Source organism: Hakea prostrata, chromosome 7 (genome assembly GCF_041222555.1).
Source record: "Hakea prostrata isolate BN-2017 chromosome 7, UWA_Hpros_2, whole genome shotgun sequence".
Taxonomy (NCBI): domain Eukaryota; kingdom Viridiplantae; phylum Streptophyta; class Magnoliopsida; order Proteales; family Proteaceae; genus Hakea; species Hakea prostrata.
The window spans coordinates 2,904,601-2,927,440 of NC_142606.1; the positions used below are offsets into that span (position 1 = coordinate 2,904,601).

At 38.3% G+C, this 22,840-nt stretch overlaps 2 protein-coding genes across 5 annotated transcripts; one reads left to right on the top strand and one right to left on the bottom strand.

Moving 5' to 3' along the window:
• The first annotated feature begins 958 nt into the window (after positions 1–958).
• Positions 959–15,367, top strand: LOC149008975 (tropomyosin). Of its 4 annotated transcripts, none has more exons than XM_089160539.1 (13): positions 959–1,044; positions 1,225–1,296; positions 1,388–1,642; positions 1,780–1,913; positions 3,016–3,234; positions 3,342–3,386; positions 4,826–4,865; positions 5,493–5,533; positions 5,620–5,715; positions 6,993–7,040; positions 14,786–14,905; positions 15,083–15,186; positions 15,293–15,367. In XM_089160539.1, exons 5-12 carry the CDS (start codon positions 3,208–3,210, stop codon positions 15,137–15,139), a joined length of 474 nt encoding a protein of 157 aa, XP_089016665.1. In that variant the 5' UTR covers positions 959–1,044; positions 1,225–1,296; positions 1,388–1,642; positions 1,780–1,913; positions 3,016–3,207; the 3' UTR covers positions 15,140–15,186; positions 15,293–15,367. The 4 variants fall into 4 exon arrangements, with proteins under 4 accessions (XP_089016665.1, XP_089016668.1, XP_089016666.1 ...); XM_089160542.1 differs by having other exon boundaries at positions 1,388–1,529; XM_089160540.1 differs by having other exon boundaries at positions 1,388–1,474.
• Positions 15,179–22,749, bottom strand: ATSPS4F (Sucrose-phosphate synthase family protein). Its single transcript, XM_089160528.1, has 14 exons — positions 22,047–22,749; positions 20,835–20,924; positions 20,460–20,686; positions 20,297–20,360; positions 19,721–19,935; positions 19,096–19,576; positions 18,834–18,962; positions 18,592–18,723; positions 18,291–18,467; positions 18,106–18,159; positions 17,965–18,027; positions 17,016–17,879; positions 16,775–16,902; positions 15,179–16,387 (listed from the first exon to the last, which is right to left on the bottom strand). The coding sequence occupies exons 1-14, from the start codon at positions 22,371–22,373 to the stop codon at positions 16,111–16,113; spliced, it is 3,228 nt and encodes a 1,075-aa protein (XP_089016654.1). The 5' UTR covers positions 22,374–22,749; the 3' UTR covers positions 15,179–16,110.
• Positions 22,750–22,840: the final 91 nt, after the last annotated feature.

Genomic DNA, 22,840 nt, shown 5'->3' on the forward strand with positions numbered 1-22,840 from the left:
GTTTGATGTACATTTTAAAATTATATTCTTATTTAAAAAAGTAAAAGGACTTCAAATTTATTTATTTTTGGGTAAACGAAGAACTTGAGTTTATAATAAACTTTTTGTCTATTATGTCTTATAAGTTAAAACTTGTTATATTTATTTACGAGGGGTAATAACAAATACATATTCAACTAAACTCGAGTCACACGAAATTCCTCAAGAAAAGGCCGAGATCAACCTACCAGTACTATAAGAGGCTAAGAGCCAATACCTTCTTTTCGAAAATCAATCGGCACCGTCACAATTCAATTTATGAAAGCCCTATTATGTGTGCAAGACCAAGATTGTTCACTAAACAACACAACAGGAGTAGACTGATTAAAGAAATATGACCCTTTTTTGTGAAAGAGATATATTGCTGAAAATTCTTCAAATGCTTTTAATCTGATCTAATTAGAAGCAACCGAAAGAACCTGCCGGAAGATCAAAGAAAATCCATACATTCTAGCATTAGATAATTATCATCAATGACTAGGACGGAGAGAAATCTGAAGTGGAAAAATAGGCAAAATTACAACAAGAATGCAAGAATCAAAAGCAACTAGAAAAATTTGCTGTTATTCATTTTGAAAAATTATGAATTATATGATATTAAGTTTAAAAATTATATTCTTAAAACTAATGCTAGAGCCATACATAAAATATAAGAGGTGATTATTGAAGTATTTGAGTCATACTCAAGTACCTCAACAGAAAACTCTCCATATAACAGATACTATCAGAACCAGACCGCTATTGGATAACTCAAAGGGTAGTTCAGGTATTATCAAATAATACAGTGGATGACGTGGCAGAGATTAGCGTGGTTCCTACGCCACCACAAACCAAATTTATTATTTTAATTAATTAATGAAAAAGACTCGATGCCTTTAGCGCTGGGGAAAAAGGGCGGGAAGAACCGATTTCTAATTTAAAATGATCTAGTTGGGACGCGATCTCAAACAAACACGACGCAATTGAGATCCTCGGAATTCGATTTCTGAATTACAGCTTAGAAGGGTAAGGCCTCTCTGCAACTTCTTTTGGTCCCTTCTATCGATGATCGAATCTATCTTCATTCTCTTTTGAAAAATTCAAGTTGTCTGCGAGTTTCGGGGAATTGTTTGATACTGGATCTACCTGGTAAATGAACTATGACATCACTCATTTGGCATTTTTACTTGTTTTCGTGTGTCTTAGAAATCTGAAGAACTTTAACCGAGATGGAAGATTATATGATGATGATGAAGTTGTTACGCTCTCAAATTAACGGTAATCTCTGCTCTTCGCTAAATCGTGTCTTCTTCTCTGCTACCGCTGCTGCATCGTACTGATTAACTGCTCTTCATTGAATCATCGGCAGATTTAGAAGATCAAGTGGTGACGATTGCAGTGGAAGAAGAAAAACAAATAACGGAGATTGGCAACATTGAAAAAGACCTCGATTTAGGTTTTTCTCCTTTGATATTTCTTAGTTCCCTAGAAATTTCGTGATGAATAGTACGGTGAGCATTTCCTGCGAAAATCTGGTAGCGACTATACCAAAAGGACTCATACTGCTTAGAGGTTGACAGGATTATGCGTATGTTATTTTCAGGGGTTACTGTCAATTCTAGAGGTGTTCCGTTTAGTAGTTCCCTATTATTAGCGTAGGACTCGTTTAGTAGTTTTTCTTTTCTCTAATGAGCCTATGACTCCAAAATTGTCTTGCATTTTAATCTTCTTCAAATCTTCTCTGCGACCACATTATTACAGGAATATCCGAAACGAGACATGTCAAGGAGGAGATAGAAGGCATGGAGAAAGCCAAAGGTCAGATGTGCTCCCAGATTTTAGAAAAGCAGAAGAAGATCGCCTCTCTACAAACAGACGTTTCCACCGCTTCTCAGGTTTGCTACTAACTCATAGTTACGAATGATTTCTTTCCATTTGTTTTCTCTCTTTTTATTTTTTATATTTTGGGAAATTCGGATTAATTGTACAAAATGAGTACAATGATTCATATTGGTTTCTCTGTTTCCCCTTCTAAAATTCGGATTGAGTAAGAGTGTTTGACGATGCAGGCGTCCTACAGTTGGAAGTTCATTGGGTGTTAAACTTGTCTTCACCAATTCAATTGCACCTTCATCTCAAAATGAGTAGAAACATGATAGCGTTTCATGGGAAATTAAATATAAAAATAAATAACTAAATAATTGAAAAAACTACCAGTCGAACTGAGTTTAGAATATTTGAAGATGCAGGTGTCCTACAGTTGGAAGTTCATTGAGTGTTACATTTGTCTTCACCAATTTCAATTGCCCATCACCTCAAAATCAAGAGAAAAAAATAGGAAGGTTTCCTAGGAAATTAAATCTAATACTACTTAATTTGGTTTAAATATGGAAAATTCTTATGCATCACGTTGTATTAGAATGGCTGAGAATCTGCACCTATTTTAAACACCCGCTTAAAAAATCTCTACATCCAAACATCAACATTCATTCACTATCATACTCCTTTTCTCTACTAATCATACTTGTGGTTGCTTGTCTTGGTATCTTAAACTGCTACTATTACTACAAGGCTTGTTGAGGAAACATAAACATCAAGGGAAAAAAAGGAAGGGAAAGCATTGAGTAAATAGTGAAATTTCCCACCAACTATATATTATGGTTCAAAGAGCTATTAAACCATCCCTTTTGTGGTCTTCAATTTGACAAGAGTTTATTTTTCCATTTGGCTGATTCTGTTTCAGCTGAAAGTTAACATTGAAGCAGCAGGCCTAAGGTTTGCCTGTTTGCAAAATTTCAGCCCATCTATTGTGTAAATTGACACCCCTAGATGACCCTTTAGTAAACTGGCTTCATAAATGAATAGACATACGGAAATGCTGCAAATTTTATCTTAGATATCTATTATTTATTAGGTACAAAATTTGCTAATGAAAGTCAAGGAGCACTTTGATACATTGCATGTAGTTCTTAACTTCTTCCTTTGCTTAATATACAGACTTTGGAGCTTATTGATCAAGAGAGGATCAGTTTATCTGCCAAATTCAATGAAAAAAGGTGGTCTCAAGATGGATAGTTTAAACAAGGAGTTAAACCATCTGTCAATACATGGCATTTAATAAATAGAGGAGATTATAACTTTTCAGTGTTATACTAGTATAGATCTTACTACACAAGGGTCGTGGAGGAAATGAATGCCAAATTACAAGACCAACAGGTTAACTTTAAGATTTTTTTTTTCCCAATAATAATGTTAGATAGCTATTGTATTCTGCATTCTTCTGTTCTCTAGTTGACCGACTTATTATTTTCTCTTTTAAGCAGGACTGGATCCACTCTAATAAGGTCCGCATGGGAGAGCTTCGGATGGTATAACCTTCTGTCTGAGATCTGCTTTTATGTGTTACTGCAAAGGTTTCTTATCTGGTATTGTTGGACCCTAATGCTATCATGATAGTATGAAACTATTAAAAACTGCACTTTTCATTTTATGCTCAGTTACTTTCCTTATGTTGCACGAATTATGTTTCCAACAATAACATTTAGAAGGTCAGATCAGAAAGAACCAATAACACTAAGATCCAAGAGAAAGGGATTCAAAGAAAAATGATCAATGTAAATTTAGGAAGTTCTAGAAGGTTTCTTTTCCATTTATTCTTTTATTTACAGTACTGGCTGATTATTTAGAACATAAATCCCTTTAACTAATATTTTCCTAGTGCTCCTATTCCAATTTTGCATGCTATTGATTTAAACTTCTTGAGTATGAACCAACCAAACTTTCCTCTGCCTTATTCCCAAGATCGTGGGTGCCCCTTCCATATCTGACTTCAGATCCATCTCTTTTTGTAATCTTCTCTAATTTTCTACAAATTTATTGACAAGATCCTTGCCAATCACCTCCCCAAAGTTATCCCCTCGCTTGTCAGACAGAATCAGTGTGTTTTCATTTCCAGCCGTATTGTTTAAAACAATATTCTTCTTTGCTCCCAGATTGTCCATGGCTTCAACTGCAAGCATTCCTCTCTCACTGCTCTTCTGAAAATTGACATCCATAAAGCCTTCTATTCCTTGCACTGGGACTTCATCATGAATGTTCTCAACCAAATGAATCCTCTCCCCCTTCTCCTACTTGATCTATTCCTGCATTTCCTCTCCCTCCTTTTCGGTGCTTGTCAATGGGTCCCCTGCTGGCTTCTTCCCCTCCAGTGTGAGTATTCACTAGGGCTGCCTTCTCTCCCATTACCTCTTTTCCCTGGCTCTCGAAGTCCTCTCTTGCAACATCCAATCCAAAACTGACCTCCACCTCATTTCTCCTCTTCCCAAATGCAAGTCCTCTAGCCTCACTCACCTTGCTTTTGTGAATGATTTCATGAAATTCTACAGAGACAATTCAATCTCAAAAGCCATTGACTCTCTCCACTTTTTTGAGTCCCTTTCTGATCTTCGTATTAACCTTCTTAAGTCCAAGCTCTTTCTCTCCGGTACCTCAGACTCTCTCTTCTCCTCCCTTTGCACTGTCCCTTTTGGGCTGTTTATAATATAATTTATAAAAAGAATTTTCTTGAGTACAGATAGATAGCACGAACTCATTTAGTTGGATAAGGCTGAGTTGTTGTGGTGATTTAACAAAGGTCATACGCAGTGCACAGGGTCTGGGGAGGGTCAGTTGTTGTGACTTGTGTAGTTATCTGTATAGAACAAATAAATGTTGATCTTCTTAGTCTTACCTCACTCATGCATTTTATTACTGCACTTTGCTGAGTTTTTTTTTCTTCTTTTCATCACACTGACAAAAACTGGTACAGGTTGAGGGGAAGACTGGTGATGCTGAAGGAACATTTAAAGGTAGACCTGTTAAATTATGTTTGTATGTTTGTGGATACTTGAGTTCCCATTGACATCTGTGTATGTAGGCTTCTAACTTATATTACTGAAGTAGGGTGCAGATAGAGACTACGTCTCAGGGAGCCTGAATTGATCATTACACTGTGAATTGTCACTGCATTTTTTGCGGATAGTTGGATGCGTCATGGAACATATGCCAACTGCATCATTTTATTAAATCAATATAAGTTTCAAGGGATGAGATGTACCCTGCCTTTACCACCCATTGCTCTGAGTTTACCTGCACTACTGATTTTGAGTGCCTGTTCATTGTCAAAATTCAGAGACTTGAAATATACCAGATGGTTAGGCTGTTCTGTTAAGTTAGTGATAAGTTTAGACCATCTGTCTGGGGTCAAATTCATTATCTGGATTTCTCTCCTCAATTACTGGTCTTCAGTCCTTACAGTTGATAGGTACCTTAGAACCCTCTGTGCTACATATGTACTTTCAGATTTTGTAGCCACCCATGCGATATGTGAACTGGAACGGAGACAATCTACATGCATCTCATATAGGTGCCAAAGCTCATATTTTGCTTAGGAGGGAGACTTATATACTCCTCACATTTTGAGCTCTTCTATGCAGACAAATCTACAATCCAAACACATACCATTGCAGACAATCTGGTATTAAACTTTTGAAATTTGAGCATTTTGCCCCCTCTATTTTGATATTTTGACTAGTCTTTTAGTGTTGTGATTGTGTAACAAAGAATTCCAAGGACTTGATGACCAAGATGGATGCTGCAACAGCTAGGCTTGATGAGATATGTGTAAAAAAATCCGAACTTCTTTTGAAGACCAGTAAGGTATGTTCCATCCCTTTAAGTCAACAGGATCAGCCACTGTGTAAGAATTTAAATTCAAGGATAGAAAATCACTTGAGATTGCCTTTGCCACAATTAGCACTTTGTAAATGTTTCACAATGTTGTTAACTGTAATATTTACAACTTGAAACTTTGACGCAAGAAACTGATCCCTAAGTGATATCTCTGGTATGCCTGTGGGAATCAATTTGGTCCATCATGCAAAACAGTTACATCTTAAATCTAGTTACTATGTCCATTGTTTAGATATACTATCATTCGGTTAGTGACTTCTGATCACAGGCGGGCTTCTGATCAACTGCACTGGCAGTTTTCTTCACTTTCTCCATTTAGGCACCCCTCTTTCTTCCCGCACACACCATAAAAAAAGAATCTGACTTCACTAAACTGCAACACAATAACCTAACTATAGATATATTAGGTTTTTCCCTTAATTCCTTCTTTATTTTGGGCCAACATCAAAATATACAAACAACCCAAAAGGGACAGAAAATAAAGGGAGGGGGGGGGGTTTCCTTTATTTTTATAAAGTTGGTAGTGTTTTATGTTCAAGAAAACTTTGATTAACGACAAGGTAAATTTGACATATTAGCTCTAAAACTTAATTAATCATGTGCCTCCTATGAACATTAATTTTCAGAGAACTAATTTTCATCAGGTCACCAAAACTAGAAAATGGATTATTCTGTCAAGACATGAACTTGGTACACTTCAACCGTACTAGGAAGCACTTGATAGGCTTATTGTTTGACTAACTTCTAGAATAAAATGACCGTGTTGCATCAAGAACTAAAATATATACTTTTATCTTGTAGTGGATGCTATTTTGAGAACAATTAGAATCTGACATGATCATAAGTTAGAGAGAGGGTTGCTGTCGTAGCTACTCATTACTTCTAAAGTTTGCATTCTTTGCAAATACTTCTTCAATTTCATTTATTGGACTAAGAAAATGAAAGCGAACGAAGTAGGCAAAGAAATGAGGCTTTTAATCAAGTTACAAATTCCATGGTCTGGAATTTTTTAATCACAACAAAGTATTTTTTTAACTAAAGTTATCTTTTTCTCTCCCCCCAAAGAAAGATAATAATAATAAGAAGAAGAATATCTCTACATTGGTAACCAGGGCTTAATATTTCCAAATGCTACGGGGGGCTTTTCTTTGCTGACATTTTTCCATTTCTGCAGACACTGCACTTAGTTTGCTAGCATTTTTCTATTTTGTTCTGCAACAATTTTTAATTTTGTTTCTCATCAGATGCAGCAGTCAATCAAGGAATTGCAATGCACGGTTGCTGAGTTTCCGGTCAGTTAATTTTGCCATACTTGCTGCACTTCTTAGGGTTGGCTGATCACTGTAGACGAGATTACTATCTATGCATGGTGGAAGAAAACACCAAGATACTTGATCGAGTTCTCATAATTCAAAATAATATCCATTGATCAATTATAATCTGACCTTTTCACTTGTTTTAGACCATGCCAATTCTTTTGTCCTTGTAAATGAAGACTGTTTCTGAAAGTTGTTTCATCTCCTGTATGGGCTTTTAGTGGTGGAGATCTCACAGCTTAGATCCAATTGAATAGGCTTTTGTATGTTGGATGGGGCTTCCCTCTTAAAAGATTAACTGAATGTCCTGTCATTGTGCTTAGAGGAGGAAATGATGATTGTGTTCTAGTACATGCCAGACAGAATATTTGAGGAAGAATAAAAGGAGAAAGGGAAGGGGAGGGTAGAGGAAACAAGAAAAGAAACAGAGTTGCAGGGGAAGAAAGTGAAGAAATCTCATAAACAAAAGAAGAGGGGGGTAAGGGGAAGAGTGCACATGCACTCACAAAGCTCAAGCTTTATTCTATTTTCTTATTCATATCAATTGGCTGATTACAAGCACTTAAAAAGAAAATTGTAGGATTTTACTAGGAGTTCAATTAGAGTTTGTATTCATGTAAAATTCTATTCCTTGTAATAGTGTACTTTCCACTTAATTATAAATAGAGGGCTTGAGATCATTGATCAATAAGCCATTCTACCAACATGGCATCAGAGCCTAAGTTCGATTAGGGACGAGAGAAAAAGAGAACAAAGCAAAAATGTCTCTCTCGCTTCTAATTTTTTCAAACCCATCGTAATTCCCTAAATTTTTTCAAAAAAACCCCATCGCCTTTTTTTCTTATTTTCTTCAGTTCCGCTGCACCCATCGCAACCCATCGGCTCCTTATTTTTTCTGGCAGTTCCGTCTCCTTTTTCTGTTCTTCAATTCCGCTGCACCCATTGCAATTATCGGCCCTTTTTCTTTTCTTTGTTCTTCAGTTCCGCTGCACTACAGTGAGTTCAGGAAGACCAAGAAGAAAAGGAAAGAAGAGAAGAAGACAAACAACTCCTGCAACTATCGCTGCTTGCTGCATCTATTGCCTTGATTCGAGAAGAACAACGACATAAAAAAAAGTAGAAGAGAAGCTGCTGTTGCTGCTCCTGCTTTGAATCGAACCAGAAAATAGAGGAAAGTAGAAAAGAAGAAGCTGCTCTGCTTTGAATCGGACCAGGGACTAAATTGTAAATTCAGATTTGTTAGGGACGTATTTGTCATTTTCAAAAAAAAAAACCATGTACTAAGGTGTTTTGAATCGTGGTTTGGCTATTACATTTTGCGATGTTTCAGTTGAAAGGTGACGACTGAAGAACTGCAGCAATTTTTCAACATGGCAACTACCGATGGTATTATTGTTTCCACTGGCTCTGCACATTATTCCACTCTTCATCCTCTTTCAGTACAATTATTTGATTTGGTCTCGATCTGCTTACTTGACTATTGCCGGAAGAGGACTTGTTGGACACGTTACAGGCACCACTATCCAACCTACTACCACAGGTGTTTCACAAGATAATTGGATCTCGAATGACTCTCTTATTATGTCATTCCTTTGAACTCCATAAATCCAAATATTACCCGTGGGTACCTATTACTTGATACTGCAGCCCAAATCTGGAAGGCTATTACTGAAACATATGGACAGTTGGGGAATGATGCACAGGTTTATAAGCTACAAAAAAAGCTTTATGAGACTACCCGAAAGGAAATGATTGTAGCCCAATATTATGCTGAGTTGCGCTCTCTTTGGTAGGAGTTGGATCATTATGGGGATTATCACCCCACTAATCCAGATGATGTGACTATTATAGGAAGCACATTGATAAGATTCGGGTATATGACTTCTTGGCAGGTTTGAATGTGGAGTACGATCAAATCAGAGTGCAAGTATTAAGTCATTCTCCCTTTCCTACACTTGAACAGTCTTATGCCCTTGTTCAGTGTGAGGAAAGCCGTCGTTTAGCCATGCTTCATGCTCCTATTGTGGAGAAATCAGCCTTACAATCTGTTAGCACTAAATTTGATTCAGCTAAGGAGATTATCAAGTGTGAGCACTGTCACAAACCATATCATACCAAGGCAAATTGTTGGAAGCTCCATGGGAAGCCTGCTGATTTTGAGCAAAAAAGAGCACAACAAAGAGGAAAACCGAAAGCTCATATTTCTGAAACAGTTTCCACAACACCCTCTGCAGACGTTGATCTTTCATAAGAGGAGTTAGATACTCTACGACCTATTCTGCAAGTCTTCTCTGCCGGTACAACCTCTACCACTGCTTCCTCTACTAACCAAACCAACTCCTACCTTGCTACTTCAGGTAAAACTTTTACAAGCTTCTAAGTTTCTTCAGTTTCTACTCCTTGGATCATTGATACAGGAGCCACAGATCATATGACAGGTTTATCCTCCTTTTTCTTACAATATTCTCCAACTTTCGGAAAGGATAAAGTTCGAATTGCTAATGGCTCCTATTCTTCCATTGTTAGAAAAGGGACCATTCACCATTACTTTCTTTGTCTAAAGTTTTACATGTTCCCTCTTTCTCTAATAACTTGCTCTTTATTAGTAGTCTTACACATGACTTGAATTGTAAAGTGACATTTTTCCCATCTTATTGTGTCTTCCGGATCTGGTCACGGGGAAGGAGATTGGACGTGGTAAACTAGACAAGGATCTACTTCTGCTCTGACTACATCTTCTAATCAGGTCCATTCGGTATTATTAGACCTTCATCAGTGGCACCGTAGGCTAGGTCACCCCCCTGTAAGAACTTTTAAGAAAATATTTCCTGATTTAGTTTCTTCTCATAATAAAGATGATTTTTTTTGTGAAGCCTGCATTTTTGCGAAGCAGACTCGTTCTACTTATTTACTTTCTCTTCGTAATAGAAAAACTATTCCTTTTATGCTAATTCATATTGATGTGTGGGGTCCTTGCCGAATTGTGTCTATTACTAGCCATAGGTACTTTGTTACTTTTATTGATTGTCATTCTCATTCTACATGGATTTATCTTTTAAAACAAAAAAATGAGGTTTTCCAATATTTTCATGATTTTTATAATATGATTAAAACTCAGTTTAATGCCACTGTGAAGATCCTTCGCAGTGACAATGGCACAAAGTATATTGATGGTGAATTTCAGAGATATCTCTCTGACTTTGGCATAATACACCAGACCAGTTGCGTTGATACGACTGCCCAAAATGGGGTTATCGAAAGGAAGAATCGGCATCTCTTAGAGATAGCCCGTTCCATTATAATTGCTATGAATGTACCTGACCAATACTGAGTGATGCTATACTCACTGCTTCTTACCTTATGATAAAATGCTCAGTAGGATACTTGATTTTAAATGTCCTAATGAGATTCTTCAGGGAGCCTCTTTTTTTATTATTCCCCTAAACAATTTTGGATGTGTGTTATGCTAGAATCACCGCCCAACAGAGTAAGTTGGCTCCCCGTGGCCTATGCTGCATATTTTTAGGGTATTCTGCTACTCAGAAAGGGTATAAATGTTATCATCCTCCTTCCAGGAAAACCATTGTATCAATGAATGTCATTTTGAATGAGTCTTGTCCTTACTATACACCTCTCCACGGGGAGAGTCCTAGAGGAGAGGTGTTTTTTCCGACTCTAGATCTTCCTATCACACCCCAACACAACTTAAGAGTCCCAGAAGAGTTTCCTGACCAGGGGGAGACTTCGGCCAGTATACCTGAGGACTCTAATCTTTCCCCTTCGTTTTCTGAACCATGTGAAGAGCCTAGCCAGGGGGAGACCACTCTTGTAGACAAACTGTTGAGGTCTTTCAAAACCATATTGATCAGAATAAGGAGGTGCAGACTTATCAGAGGAAGAATTACAACCGGCTAAAGCAGGTGGAGAAAGGTGATACGTTACCACTTCAGTCTCCTGCTCCAGAATCAGATTCCACTATTCCCCTTAAGGTATCTTCTTCTGATCTTCCTATTGTTGTTAGAAAAGGAGTCAAATCTTGTACTCAACATCCCATAGCTAAATATGTTTTTTATAACTCTTTGTCTGACTCCTACCGTGCTTTGATATCCTCTCTGTCATCTGTATCTGTTCCTAAAAGTTGGCAGGAAGCCTCTGCTGATAAGAGATGAAAGGCAGTTATGGTTAAGGAAATGCAGGCAATGAAGAAAAATGACACTTGGGAGCTGGTTACACTTCCTCCAGGAAAAAAACCAGTGGGCTGCAAATGGGTATTTGTGGTTAAACAAAATATGGATGGATCAGTCAACAAGTTGAAAGCTATACTAGTTGCAAAGGGGTTTACCCAGACCTATGGGATTGATTATCAGGAGACTTTTGCCCCTGTTGCAAAACTAATCATTGTCAAAGTTCTGTTGTCTGTAGTTGTGAACAAAGACTGGAACTTGCACCAACTAGACGTAAAGAATGCCTTCTTATATGGGGAGTTAGCGGAAGAAGTCTATATGGAAATCCCATATGGTTTCTCCGATGACAATACCGCAGGGAAAGTTTGTCGGTTGAAGATGTCAATTTATGGGTTAAAACAGTCTTCTAGATGCTTGTTTGGACGCCTCCTGAAGGCAATGACTTCTATTGGGTACAAGCAAAGCAATGCTAATCATACACTATTTGTCAAGAAGTCAGGTACTAACATCTCACTTCTCATTGTCTATGTAGACGATATTGTCATCACAGGGAATGATGGTGAAGAAATTCAAAAGTTGAAGGATTTTCTTGGTAGAGAGTTTGAAATTAAAGATCTAGGGAAGTTACAATATTTCTTAGGGATTGAGGTGGCTTGATCAAAGAAAGGTATATTCTTATCCCAAAGAAAGTATGTCCTAGATTTATTATTAGAAGTGGGAATGTTGGGGCATAAAGCAGTTGATACCCCTATTGAAGTTGGAGCTAAACTTAAAGAAAAAGAGGGAGAACCAGTGGACAAAGGAAGATACCAAAGGTTGGTAGGGAAGCTTATTTACTTGTCCCACACCAAGCCAGACATCGCTTATGTTGTAGGGATAGTGAGCCAATTCATGCATGATCTATATTTAGCTCATATGAAGGCTGTTAGCAGAATACTACAATATTTGAGGGGAACTCCTGGAAAAAGAATACTTTTGTCACCCATTGGTAATCTAAAAGTAGAAGCATACACTGATGCAGACTGGGGTGGATCTCCAGACAGGAAGTCAATTTCAGGTTATTGTACTTTGGTTAAAGGTAATCTAGTTACTTGAAGAAGTAAGAAACAAAATGTGGTAGCTTTATCTAGTACAGAAGCTGAATATAAAGCTATGGCCTATGGTTCGTGAAGTTTGTGAGCTACTATGGTTGAAAGTTTGCTGCAAGATATTGGAGTCCAAGTTCCAAACCCTATGATGTTATATTGTGACAACAAGGCTGCTATTAGTATTGCTAATAATCCGGTGCAACATGATCAAACTAAGCACATTGAAATTGACAGATTTTTTGTCAAAGGAAAGTTGGAACGAGGGCTTATCTGCATGCCTTTTGTAAGATCCTGAGACCAAGTAGCAGATGTTTTCACTAAGGGTTTAAAAGAAAGAGATTTCCTTCCTATTGTAGGCAAGTTGGTCATGACTAGTATCTATGCCTCAACTTGAGGGGGAGTGTTGGATTCTACTAAGAGTTCAATTATAGTTTGTATCATGTAAAATTCTATTCCTTGTAATAGTGTACTTTCCACTTAATTATAAATAGAGGGCTTGAGATCATTGATCAATAAGCCATTCTACCAACAAAAATAGAAGCTAACTTAAATAAAGTAGGATTGTTAACAATTTAAAACTAACCAAAATTACTAAATACCAAATTTCTAATATAATACCACTTAGAATCATGTTACTGTAGCATAAACAAGTAGTTTAGTAACCCTGGTACTTCCTTTCACCAAACATTTTCAATGTTGACCACAAGCTTGAATTGATTGCGTGAGAATGAATACCTCTCTCCTGTGTCTTTCATTAACGTTGTCCTTGATATTAAATAGGCCTCCCTAGGGAGGTAAAAGTAGAAAAGGAAAAACTAGAACTTACTATGACTTGTAACTAGTCAGTGCAAAACTATCCTTAAAACATAAAGATGTACTCTTTGCAAACTGGGATTGGACTGCATACATTATAATCCTACCCAGACCTAGCACTAGTATGAGCCTCATGCAATAGTGGTGGCAATGCCCTTGTGGACTCAACTGTGATTGGAGTCGTTGGACTGCCTCCTTCAGGTCAGTTTCCATCATGTTAATCTTGGATGACTTGGAGGAACCACACTGGACTTTAACAGGCTTCCTGCACCATTGTTCATGTGCTTCAGTTGAGAGCACTACTTTCCGATTCATTGTTTGAGTCTCACTCTCCGAATGTGGGACTCAGTTGTGCATATGTACTTCAATATCCCTTTACCTTCACTGGCTCAACTCCATCTTTTTTGCTTAAAGAAAACAAATGTAGTAGAAAATTAAAGCAAGCCCATTTACTATAAATCTGGTTTTTGTTCTCATTTTCCAACAATTATCTGCTCTGCCCTCAATCTTAAATATATTTCAATTTTCAAATTTATAGTTTACATCTGCTGTAGGTCTTGTTCATGATTCAGTGACTTGATGTAGGTCTTATTCATATTGTGGGGAAAAAATTCATCAATATGTAGATGAAAAACATGATCTCAGCCTCTCAGGGTGCATATGAATGACACGTCTAGAAGCTTGATATTTTGCAAGTTTGGCTATTCATTTACGTTATTTTTGCCCCCCTTAAGTCACCCTGTGGTCTGGTGTGTTTGCTATTCATGAATTTCTAAATCAATGCATGAGCTAGTGGGTGATAATGAGCAAACCATAAAAGTTTGAATGGAGCTATATTGTACTGCTGGCCAGGTAGATATCACAAAGTAGTCGAAGACCTTTTAAAACTTATCCATGATGGGAGAGAAGGAAGACCTCCAATTGTATAATAAAACCTTCAAGCAGATAAATTATTTGTGATTTGGTGCAACTGTGCAAGACATGTACTCTCTACATCATGCTGGTAAAATTGATAATTATGCATGATTGAATACAAATTGCTACCGTATGGCCTCCATCTGACATAAAAATGATTACTTCAGCTGCCATAATCTACAATGTTGAGAAATTGTTGCCATGCTTTTCAAGTTCGCTCCAATTTCTTGAGTGGGTTTTACTAATAGGCCTTTGGAGTTCATTGCTCTGATCAGCGAGCTTGAGAGAAATTTGCTTTTTTTATTTTAGCTATTAAAGATATAGGGAGAATTGTTGTATCTGCAAAGTAAAGATTTTACTTGCGCTGCTTCGTTAAATATAAGAAGCTCTCATGTCCTGCTTCTTTCTATTGGTAAACTCCCAGTTCAGTTGGGCAATTATGAGATTATTTTAAGAAATAATACAGCCATGAACATGATCCATTTTTGTAATCTAGTAAGATATATTATATTCTGTAGGTTTCCTGGGAATGTGCTAGTTTTGTGAAGTATTATGGATTGTCCTTTGATTCCCCTTGAAACTCCTTAGGTCTGCATACTGGATAACTCCTAAAGTTAACTCTTCACAAATCCAAATACTATCCAGAAAACTACGACCAATGTGGCATGATTTTCTTGTATTTCTTGATATATTTTGATGAACAATTGGTATTTGGTTACAGTCAGCATTAAGGGAAATGGGCATGGATGCATTAGATGAGGAACTCAAAGCCTTGTTGTCTGATAAAGCTGCGGAAACAGACTACTTGCATTCGCTGAAGGACAAGATTGAACAGCTGAAGGTGGTATTATTTGATCGCATGTTTAACAAACATTCTTTCTTCACTTGATAGGATTGGACTGATTTCTCAGTCGTCAGATATTCTGGTATAGCAGTTTTCTGCACTGCCTTGATTTTGGTATGCAAACATTTACTCCATCAATGCCATTATATTTACACTGCCTTGGTTTGTGTACAGGGCATTTCACATGTGATTAGATGTGCTTGTGGGATGGAATACTTGGTGGAAATGTAGCTCTAATGATCGAGCATGGAGACCTAGACCCTTAAATAACTCCAAAGGTAAAAGACATCCACATCTCTGAGCAGGACAAATATACTTTATTGAAATTGCCAAATGCACAGTTTGGGGAACTGATATATTTTTACAAACCCGGTCTAAAAACAGGGATTGATACTACATCACCTGAGAATATCCTTTCTGACACATGCTAATTGGATTCATTTAAAGACAACTCACAAAGACATGAGCATCAGAGAAATCTGATACTGCAGTTTAGGTTGGAGATTCAGAACCCAGTTGAGATCGATTAAGAATTGTGATTCAAATTCTCATTTCTCTTGGGAGGTTGGGTGTTCAGACTCTTGTTGGACCACAAACACCCATGTCTTTATAGGATAGTAAGATGGGAAAATGGTTTCTGCAGGGGAGTGTGGCCCCTCCATGCAGACTTGGGGGGAGTTCAGAATGACTGCCTCACCCACCATGAAAGTTGGAATGTCTGCCTTGTTGCTCCCATGCATTCTCCTATATTGGCCTCCACGCATGCAGGAGCTACAGTCCCCCCACATAGTAACTCTTCACCTGATATCTCCATCTTAGCAAAATGGTTTACCAAGGAAGCAGCATAGAGGAATGTAGAAATGAGGTGTGGCAAAACAGTTTGGTACATAGAAGGGCAGAAAGTTCATTTCATGTGAGGAGGGATATACAAAGGGAGGGTGACTATCATACCCTAGAGAATAGAGAACCTTTTCTTCCATCCTGTTTTTGAGCAGGTAAGCGCTAATACAGCAATGGATCCAAAGCAGTCTGTAAGTTAGGTCAGGGTGATCTGCACCAATTGATCAATGTTCTGTGTGATTTTATGCTTTGGCGTTTACCAGCATTTTCAATATAGTGGCATGTTGCAGTTTATATATACACTGCCTTTGCACATTTTTGTATCAACAAACTACATGAAATATATAAAGCAAAGAAAAATCTCACTTGATCCCAAGATTTTCAAGGAAATCTGAGATGTTATGGGCATCACAACCTTCATCCATGGAGATGATGTTAGGACTAGCTTGTGGGACAACATCATCTCGTTTATAGCTATCCTCACCATGAAGGAGGTTCTCACTTCCCTGCTCCACAGTGCCTTTTAGAATAAGGGTTTTGTGGAGGCCAGAAAGCAAGCTTTCATAATCTGTATCACCTTTATCACCCACAAACACCACCATTTTGGAGAGATCAATGCCCCATCTAATGGAAAGATACCTGTGAAATCCAAGAAAAGCCATGAGATATTGACTACAAATTATTTCTACCCCATTCTGGTGTACGAATGCCAGAAAACCATTACTAGGCTACCAACCATGTTTTGAGTTGAAGTTTTTATAATCAGGGTCAGCTGTCCTGGGCTTGAAAGCTGATTGAGATATCATAAAGCATATTACTTATATCTATTTGTTTCAGCATAAAATTCTACTTGAAATTTTTTCCACTTCAAAAACTTCTACATGTTGAGAAGTGTCCAAATAAATTTTACAACACAATTGTAAATTTATGAAGTAAAATATTGTAGAATTGAACACCGAAACAAATGAAACCTGAAAAAGTAAGGAAAATAAATATTGTATTAACTATAACTAGATTTATACAAACCTTAATGCCATGGCTCTTGATGCAAATAGTGGAACTACATTCAATCGTCTTGAAGCATGTGTGTAGACAAGGTTACATCTGAATCCTCGCATCCGTAGCTTCTGCTTTAATTGATCTATTCTTCTAGTCTGTAGCAAATGTAGCATAGGTTGAAGTTTGAGAACTGGATAAGTTCCCATCTTAGATGTGTTGACTTAAAAATAGTAGGAAAAGACTCAAAGAATATGCATGACTGACTGACCTTGGCTCCTTGTTTCATCAAATAAGTGTGGCATCTAGAGGTGCATGCCTCCAAATACTCTATCACATCATTCTCGGCCCCACCTTCCACCCTAGCAAACCTCACTACTGTTGACTTCACATTCTCACCAGGCCACCGGTACTCTATGTGGGCTGCATAATCCACATCAGCGACCATGTCCCTCCAGGGGTAGTACATCTCACTTCCACTGTTGCAAATCAATGCATCAAACTCACTTGGCTCCACTTGGCATGATCTCAATACATCTAACATCTCAGTCAATGTTGAACCACTTGATAACACAAGCCCGGTATGTCCAGAGCCAGCCTTTGCTTCCATCATTAGGTTCTTGATGATCATTTGTAGGGAGCTGGTTATACCACCATTACTATTGTAACAGTCCAAGGCAATTACCAAGAGCCTTTGCCTTCTGCCTGGGCCATAACTTACATTGACATTGCCATTGGTAGATGCCACTGAATACTCACCCCGCTGACGGCGACGGGTTAAGGCTTCAATGAGCTCCTTCTGTCTGGTGACTGGATCAAGTTCTCCATTGAGCTTGATATCCCCACCATCAATGGAGAATTTCAAGGAGAGATCTACATCCTTAAGTGAGTCACTCATGGGCTCTTCAACAACACTGGGAATGAGCTCGAGACGGGTGGTAGGGTGGCGAATCCTGCAATGCTCAACTTGGGAGAGGTAGTTTCGGCAATGCTCTGGCCAGGAGAAACGATGGATATTCTTTAGCCCATTTTTACGGCACTCAAGCCAGAGGGTCTTGTCAGCAACAAGCTTCAGGAGGGCTTCAGAGATGGCCTTCTGATCATGAGGGTCTACAAGAAGGCCATTGTTCAGTGCCTAAAGAAACAGGTAACTGTCATTAGCTAAGCCAATAAATGTCCATTGGTATGGTCAAATAGTTTCATTGAACAGGTCACTTTACCTTAATGATATCCACAGGCCCTCCATTTTTAGTTGCAACAACAGGGAGCCCATAGGCAGCTGCCTGCAAGATCAAAGTCCAGCTAAAATCAAAGCAATCTGACTCTAACAACCTCAATTCTACAAATTTAATAGAACTTACCTCAATTAGAGTGAGACCAAAGGGTTCGACTAGAGCTGGATTGATGAAAACTCCCTACACAGCATTGGAAGTATTAACATACTGTCAGGACTATTGAAGACATGAAAGAACATTGAGGCTAATCCTTTGCTTGTGCACTAGTTCATGGAGAAATTTGAATGGTTTGATTAATTAAGAAATAATACCTTGGTCTTGACAGCTAAGCGATATATTTCAGGGACATCAGACTGTTTGTGATGCTTTGGAAATGCCACCTGACCATACAAGTCATACTTATCAACAAGCTTGAGAACTGTAGTGAGAACCGTGGAACTGCTATTTGGCATCTCTTCTATGTCATCTCTGTTTCCAAGTATTAGAGTCTGCAACAACAATACAAGAAAGCAAACTGGACTTGCAGTTTCAACTCTGTCTAGCTCATTGGATAGTTGAACCAAAGGGATAAAACCCAGGAAACCAAAGGTCATAAAGGTTATGTTTTTTTACCAAGTTTGCCAGCTCCTGCAGGGGTTGACACTCTCCAAAGGCCTTCAACAGAGTGGTGACATTCTTCTTTGGGTCAGGACGGGACAATGCTAGTATCATTGGTTTGTGAGGATTCGTAAAAAACCGCATTATCTGGAAAACAACCCATCAAAACAGATGCAGGAAAGGTGAGATCCTGATTCTAAAATACTGATTACTGTTTGCAAATACATAAACTTTTTCAGGTTGTAGTAAGCTACAACCTCAGACCATATTGGTGGGACTTGTCTTTTGCTTTGAGCTCTGTCAGAGCCAATGATCGATGAGAGATCACCATCCGCATCGAATGATTCTTGCTTAACATTGCTGAAATCCATCCCTGGTGGTATAACCTAATAAAGTACATATTTTCAGTTTAAATTACTAAAAACTAGAAATTAGCATGAACCTGTCATTTTTCATTAAAGCCTCCTGTAGGTAGATAGTTGCTAAATTCCAAAATGTGGAGGAAGAGATTGGTCATACCACCATCCTAGGCATATAGCGACCAAGGCAACTGACTCCTCTTCTCCTCCTCACTCTGAGCTTCCTCTCCAACCTTATATCAAACCCATCATATAGACCCCATTGCTCTTCAATCTCTTGTCTTGTGCTGGTCACCACCATTTCAGCAGCATCCAGCCCCATCTCCTCAGCCTCAATCCTTCTCATTATTTTGTAAGTTGAATTTATATCCTCTCTAGATAACCTTCCTTGTTTGAGTAGCTGCTCAAACTTGTTCCTTCCTAATGAGTGACCTGTCATTACCATTGGAACATTTAAGATACCAGACAAGTAAGCTGCTGCCTCGCCAGCGTCAGCATAGTGACCGTGAATCACATAAGGCCACATCGGCTTCCCCCCTTCAATTTGTTCGCCTAGTACCCTTGACATGTTCACAACATGGGACAATGCACCATCCACAAACTCAGGAATGTAAGGCCAAAGTGACTCTTTTGGTATGTACCTGTTTCAACACACAAGAAGAGAGTTAGTTATTCTCTTCTAGAACCCAAAATATTCAATGCCCATTTCTGTAGTTTGTTGGATTTGGGCTTCATATAGAATTATTCCACATCTCAAGCCTAGCCCACTAAGAAAAACTAATTACCTCTCACGAGGTCCGCAAGGGATCCGGATTATGTAGGCTCCACGACTCTCACCTTCACTTTGTGCATCTGCATCGGACGAGGATGACAGCATCTCAATAGGCTCGCCGTAGCTAGAATCAACATCAGGGCAGGAGATTTGACGAGTCAGGAGATCAACGCGGCATATGCCTTTCGTGTTGGCTAGAGCTCTTGCTAATTCAACCACATACTTCACCTACATCACAAGTAATTGTGGTAGCTTTAGTAATACCGTAGAAAGACAAAGATAGATCATTGTTGTGTATAGCGGGCTTTGTTAAGGACCCATGGCCCATAGTTCAAATCTTTGAGTTGGGCTAAGCTAGTTAACTTAATAGTGGCCCATACCCATCTTGGTCCATCCCTAATTTTCTAGCATTTAATAGAATGGTTGGGGCCTTAACCTCATGACACGAGTCATCTTTCTAACCTGCATGAGATCATGAACTAAGAGAGCCTAACCCCAAATCAATAGATTCATGAAAAGTCACTCTTAGGGTAAAGCAAATGCAATAACAGAAAAGAAATGATTTCCGTGACAGTCAGTTAGTTAATACCTGCCCTCCAGTGTCCGAATCTCTTCCTAATTCCATGTTCTCTCCACGCACCAACCCGTGCATGCTACGAACAGAGAAAACCAAATATAAATTCAATTTAAGTTTCATTAAGTCCATCAGATTGGGCTTATCACTATTTTCCTATTTCTTAGACCAGCATTACCTGATCAAGACGATATATAAACGTCTCTTATCATCATCTTCAGGCCAAATACGCAGCTCGGAATTGATCCGGGAAATTTTCTCCTTTGGTGGCTCAGTCTGATCAACATCACCTTTCTCCTTATTATCACCTTCAGAAAGTTCTGATAGATCATCGGCAGCATCTTTATGACCTTGCTCCCGCTCAAGTCGCCTCTTCGCAAGCCTTTGTGCATCATCCCATGCAATCTGCCATGAATCAACGAAAAACAGATTATTAGTCATGTTGGGCTGGACTTATACTGGTCTGGTCCAACGAATTTCAACCAAGCCATTAAATGGAAAGGCCCATGTTAAGGCCCATATTGGCTGGAAAGGCCCATGTTAAGATCCAAACCTGTTTCTTTCGGCGAGCAAGATGCCATATTCTCCAGCACATATTCTCGAGCCTGTTATTACGTTCACGAGTGTTCCTTGTCGCTATTACCTGTGTTAGTCATTCAATCACCATCACATACATAAATTAAAGTCATAGATCCATCAACTTCTCGTGACGTTTAATTCGTCACGGTATCACAGCTTAACGTACCCTTCTCTCTTTCTCTCTCTCTTCGTTTTCTCCATTAACAAATTAAAGAGATTTATTCAAAGTAAACGAAAACAGTGGACCCACAAGGATATAGTGGGCTTGGGACCGTCCACATATCTTTTGGAATGATAGGGACCAAGAAGTAGAGTTAAGAGTTTAAGAAGGCCAAGTGTACACCATAGAGCCAACCATGGTGGAACCGCAATCCAATTCCAAAAGAGAGAGACCATCGAAGGGTTGTTCAGTTGGTAATTACAGAAATCTCTCAATGAAGATAGCAGGTTTGACACTTGCTATAGCATATGTAATAGTCCTTAACCACTAATATAAAGCTAACATACCCTTAAAAAAAGGGAGAAAAAAAAATCTAGAAGAGAGATAATGGTACCACTTGTAAAATGCTTGTGCTTATACAAATTAATCAAACTCTAATGATTTTTTATTCCATAGTAGGACGGGAAAAATATAATGGACACCTTTTCCTAAATTAATAATTTTTTTTTCTCATAATTCTCAGTCTTCTTTTGCTAAAAAATTGTCACCCTAATGATAGTTAGGCAAGAGATATTTATTGTAATTAATAAGAATCCACATGGAAGTGCCATTCATGTATTTATATCTATCATATCTCGAATCTAACAACTCATGAATTATGTATGATCATGTATAAAATCTTTTGTCTATGTATATATTAGACTCATATGATACATAATTAATTCTAGACGAATCAAATATGAATTTAAGGCCCTAATCTAATTCAATCTTTTAAACGAAAGTTGGGGAATCATAGGTTGTGATGATCTGTTGCATTCTTGGAATAAATTCTGGGTCTAGAATGCTTTCTAAACCTGAATATTTTTTTTATTCTTGCTTCAGAACGCATTCTAGACCCAGAATCTATTTCCGGAATGTATACCAAACACAGTTGGGAAAGGCTGAGTTGAGTCATGACTCGTTGAATTACAAGAGAATTGAGCTGAAGAGCCACAATGACAGCAGTAATGGTAGCAGAAGTAGTACCTTAACCCAGGTGCGGTAGAGATCAGACTCATCAAAGCTGTTAATAACTTCTTCCACAAAGTACTTGGTGGGACTGAAAACAAGTCCTGTGGCTTTCTCTTCTTTCCCATCTGAATCCCAAAATGATAAAGAAGAAGCTGAAGGACTTAGCCAACCAGTACTCTCTGCTTCACCTCCTTTGATATTTTTCTTTTTACTACCTCTGCTGCTGCCAGCTTCTCTTCCACCTTTGTTGCTGCTCCCAGCATCCAATATAGCCTCCAAATACCCATTTAGCCACTCGTTTCCTGCCATCTCTCTTTCCTTTATCTTCCCCGTTTCTCTCATTTTTTTCCTGTCTTTGTGTGTGTATGTATGTGTATATATGATTCTTCTCCGGGATGAGAAAGTGTGAAAAACCAGAGAAGAGATAGAATAGTTTAGATGTAATTGGGTTTTAGAGTGAACAGAAAACCCAGGTATAGAATTTTATAAAGAACAGCAAAGCAAATAAAAAATTAAAAAATTACTAAAGAAGAAACAAAAAGAAGGAATTGGAACTCAGATAAGCCAAAACAAGAGAGAGAGAGAGAGAGAGGGAATGAAATGGGTTCAAGTAGAAGCTTTTGAGCTTCAGATGGAGATGAGCGAGTGAAAAGGAAGAGAAGATGGGCTTTAAAAGAACACGGATTTGAAAGTGGCATTCATTTTCCGTGAGAAAGGTAATAGTAAGCGCACCTATATTATATAGAATTGAGATTTGAGAGGACCTGCTGTGTATGACTTTTTTTTAGCTTCTTTCTTCAAAAATATAT

Excerpts from the sequence above, each read along its gene's own strand:
- ATSPS4F (XM_089160528.1), bottom strand. The coding sequence starts at position 22,373 with ATGAGAGAAACGGGGAAGATAAAGGAAAGAGAGATGGCAGGAAACGAG. Across the intron at positions 18,468-18,591 it reads TGCAGGAGCTGGCAAACTTG|ACTCTAATACTTGGAAACAG; the intron begins GTAAAAAAACAT and ends TTGTTGTTGCAG. Across the intron at positions 18,160-18,290 it reads GCTTAGCTGTCAAGACCAAG|GGAGTTTTCATCAATCCAGC; the intron begins GTATTATTTCTT and ends AATGCTGTGTAG.
- LOC149008975 (XM_089160539.1), top strand. The coding sequence starts at position 3,208 with ATGAATGCCAAATTACAAGACCAACAG. Across the intron at positions 4,866-5,492 it reads TGCTGAAGGAACATTTAAAG|ACAAATCTACAATCCAAACA; the intron begins GTAGACCTGTTA and ends TCTTCTATGCAG. Across the intron at positions 5,534-5,619 it reads ATACCATTGCAGACAATCTG|AATTCCAAGGACTTGATGAC; the intron begins GTATTAAACTTT and ends TGTGTAACAAAG.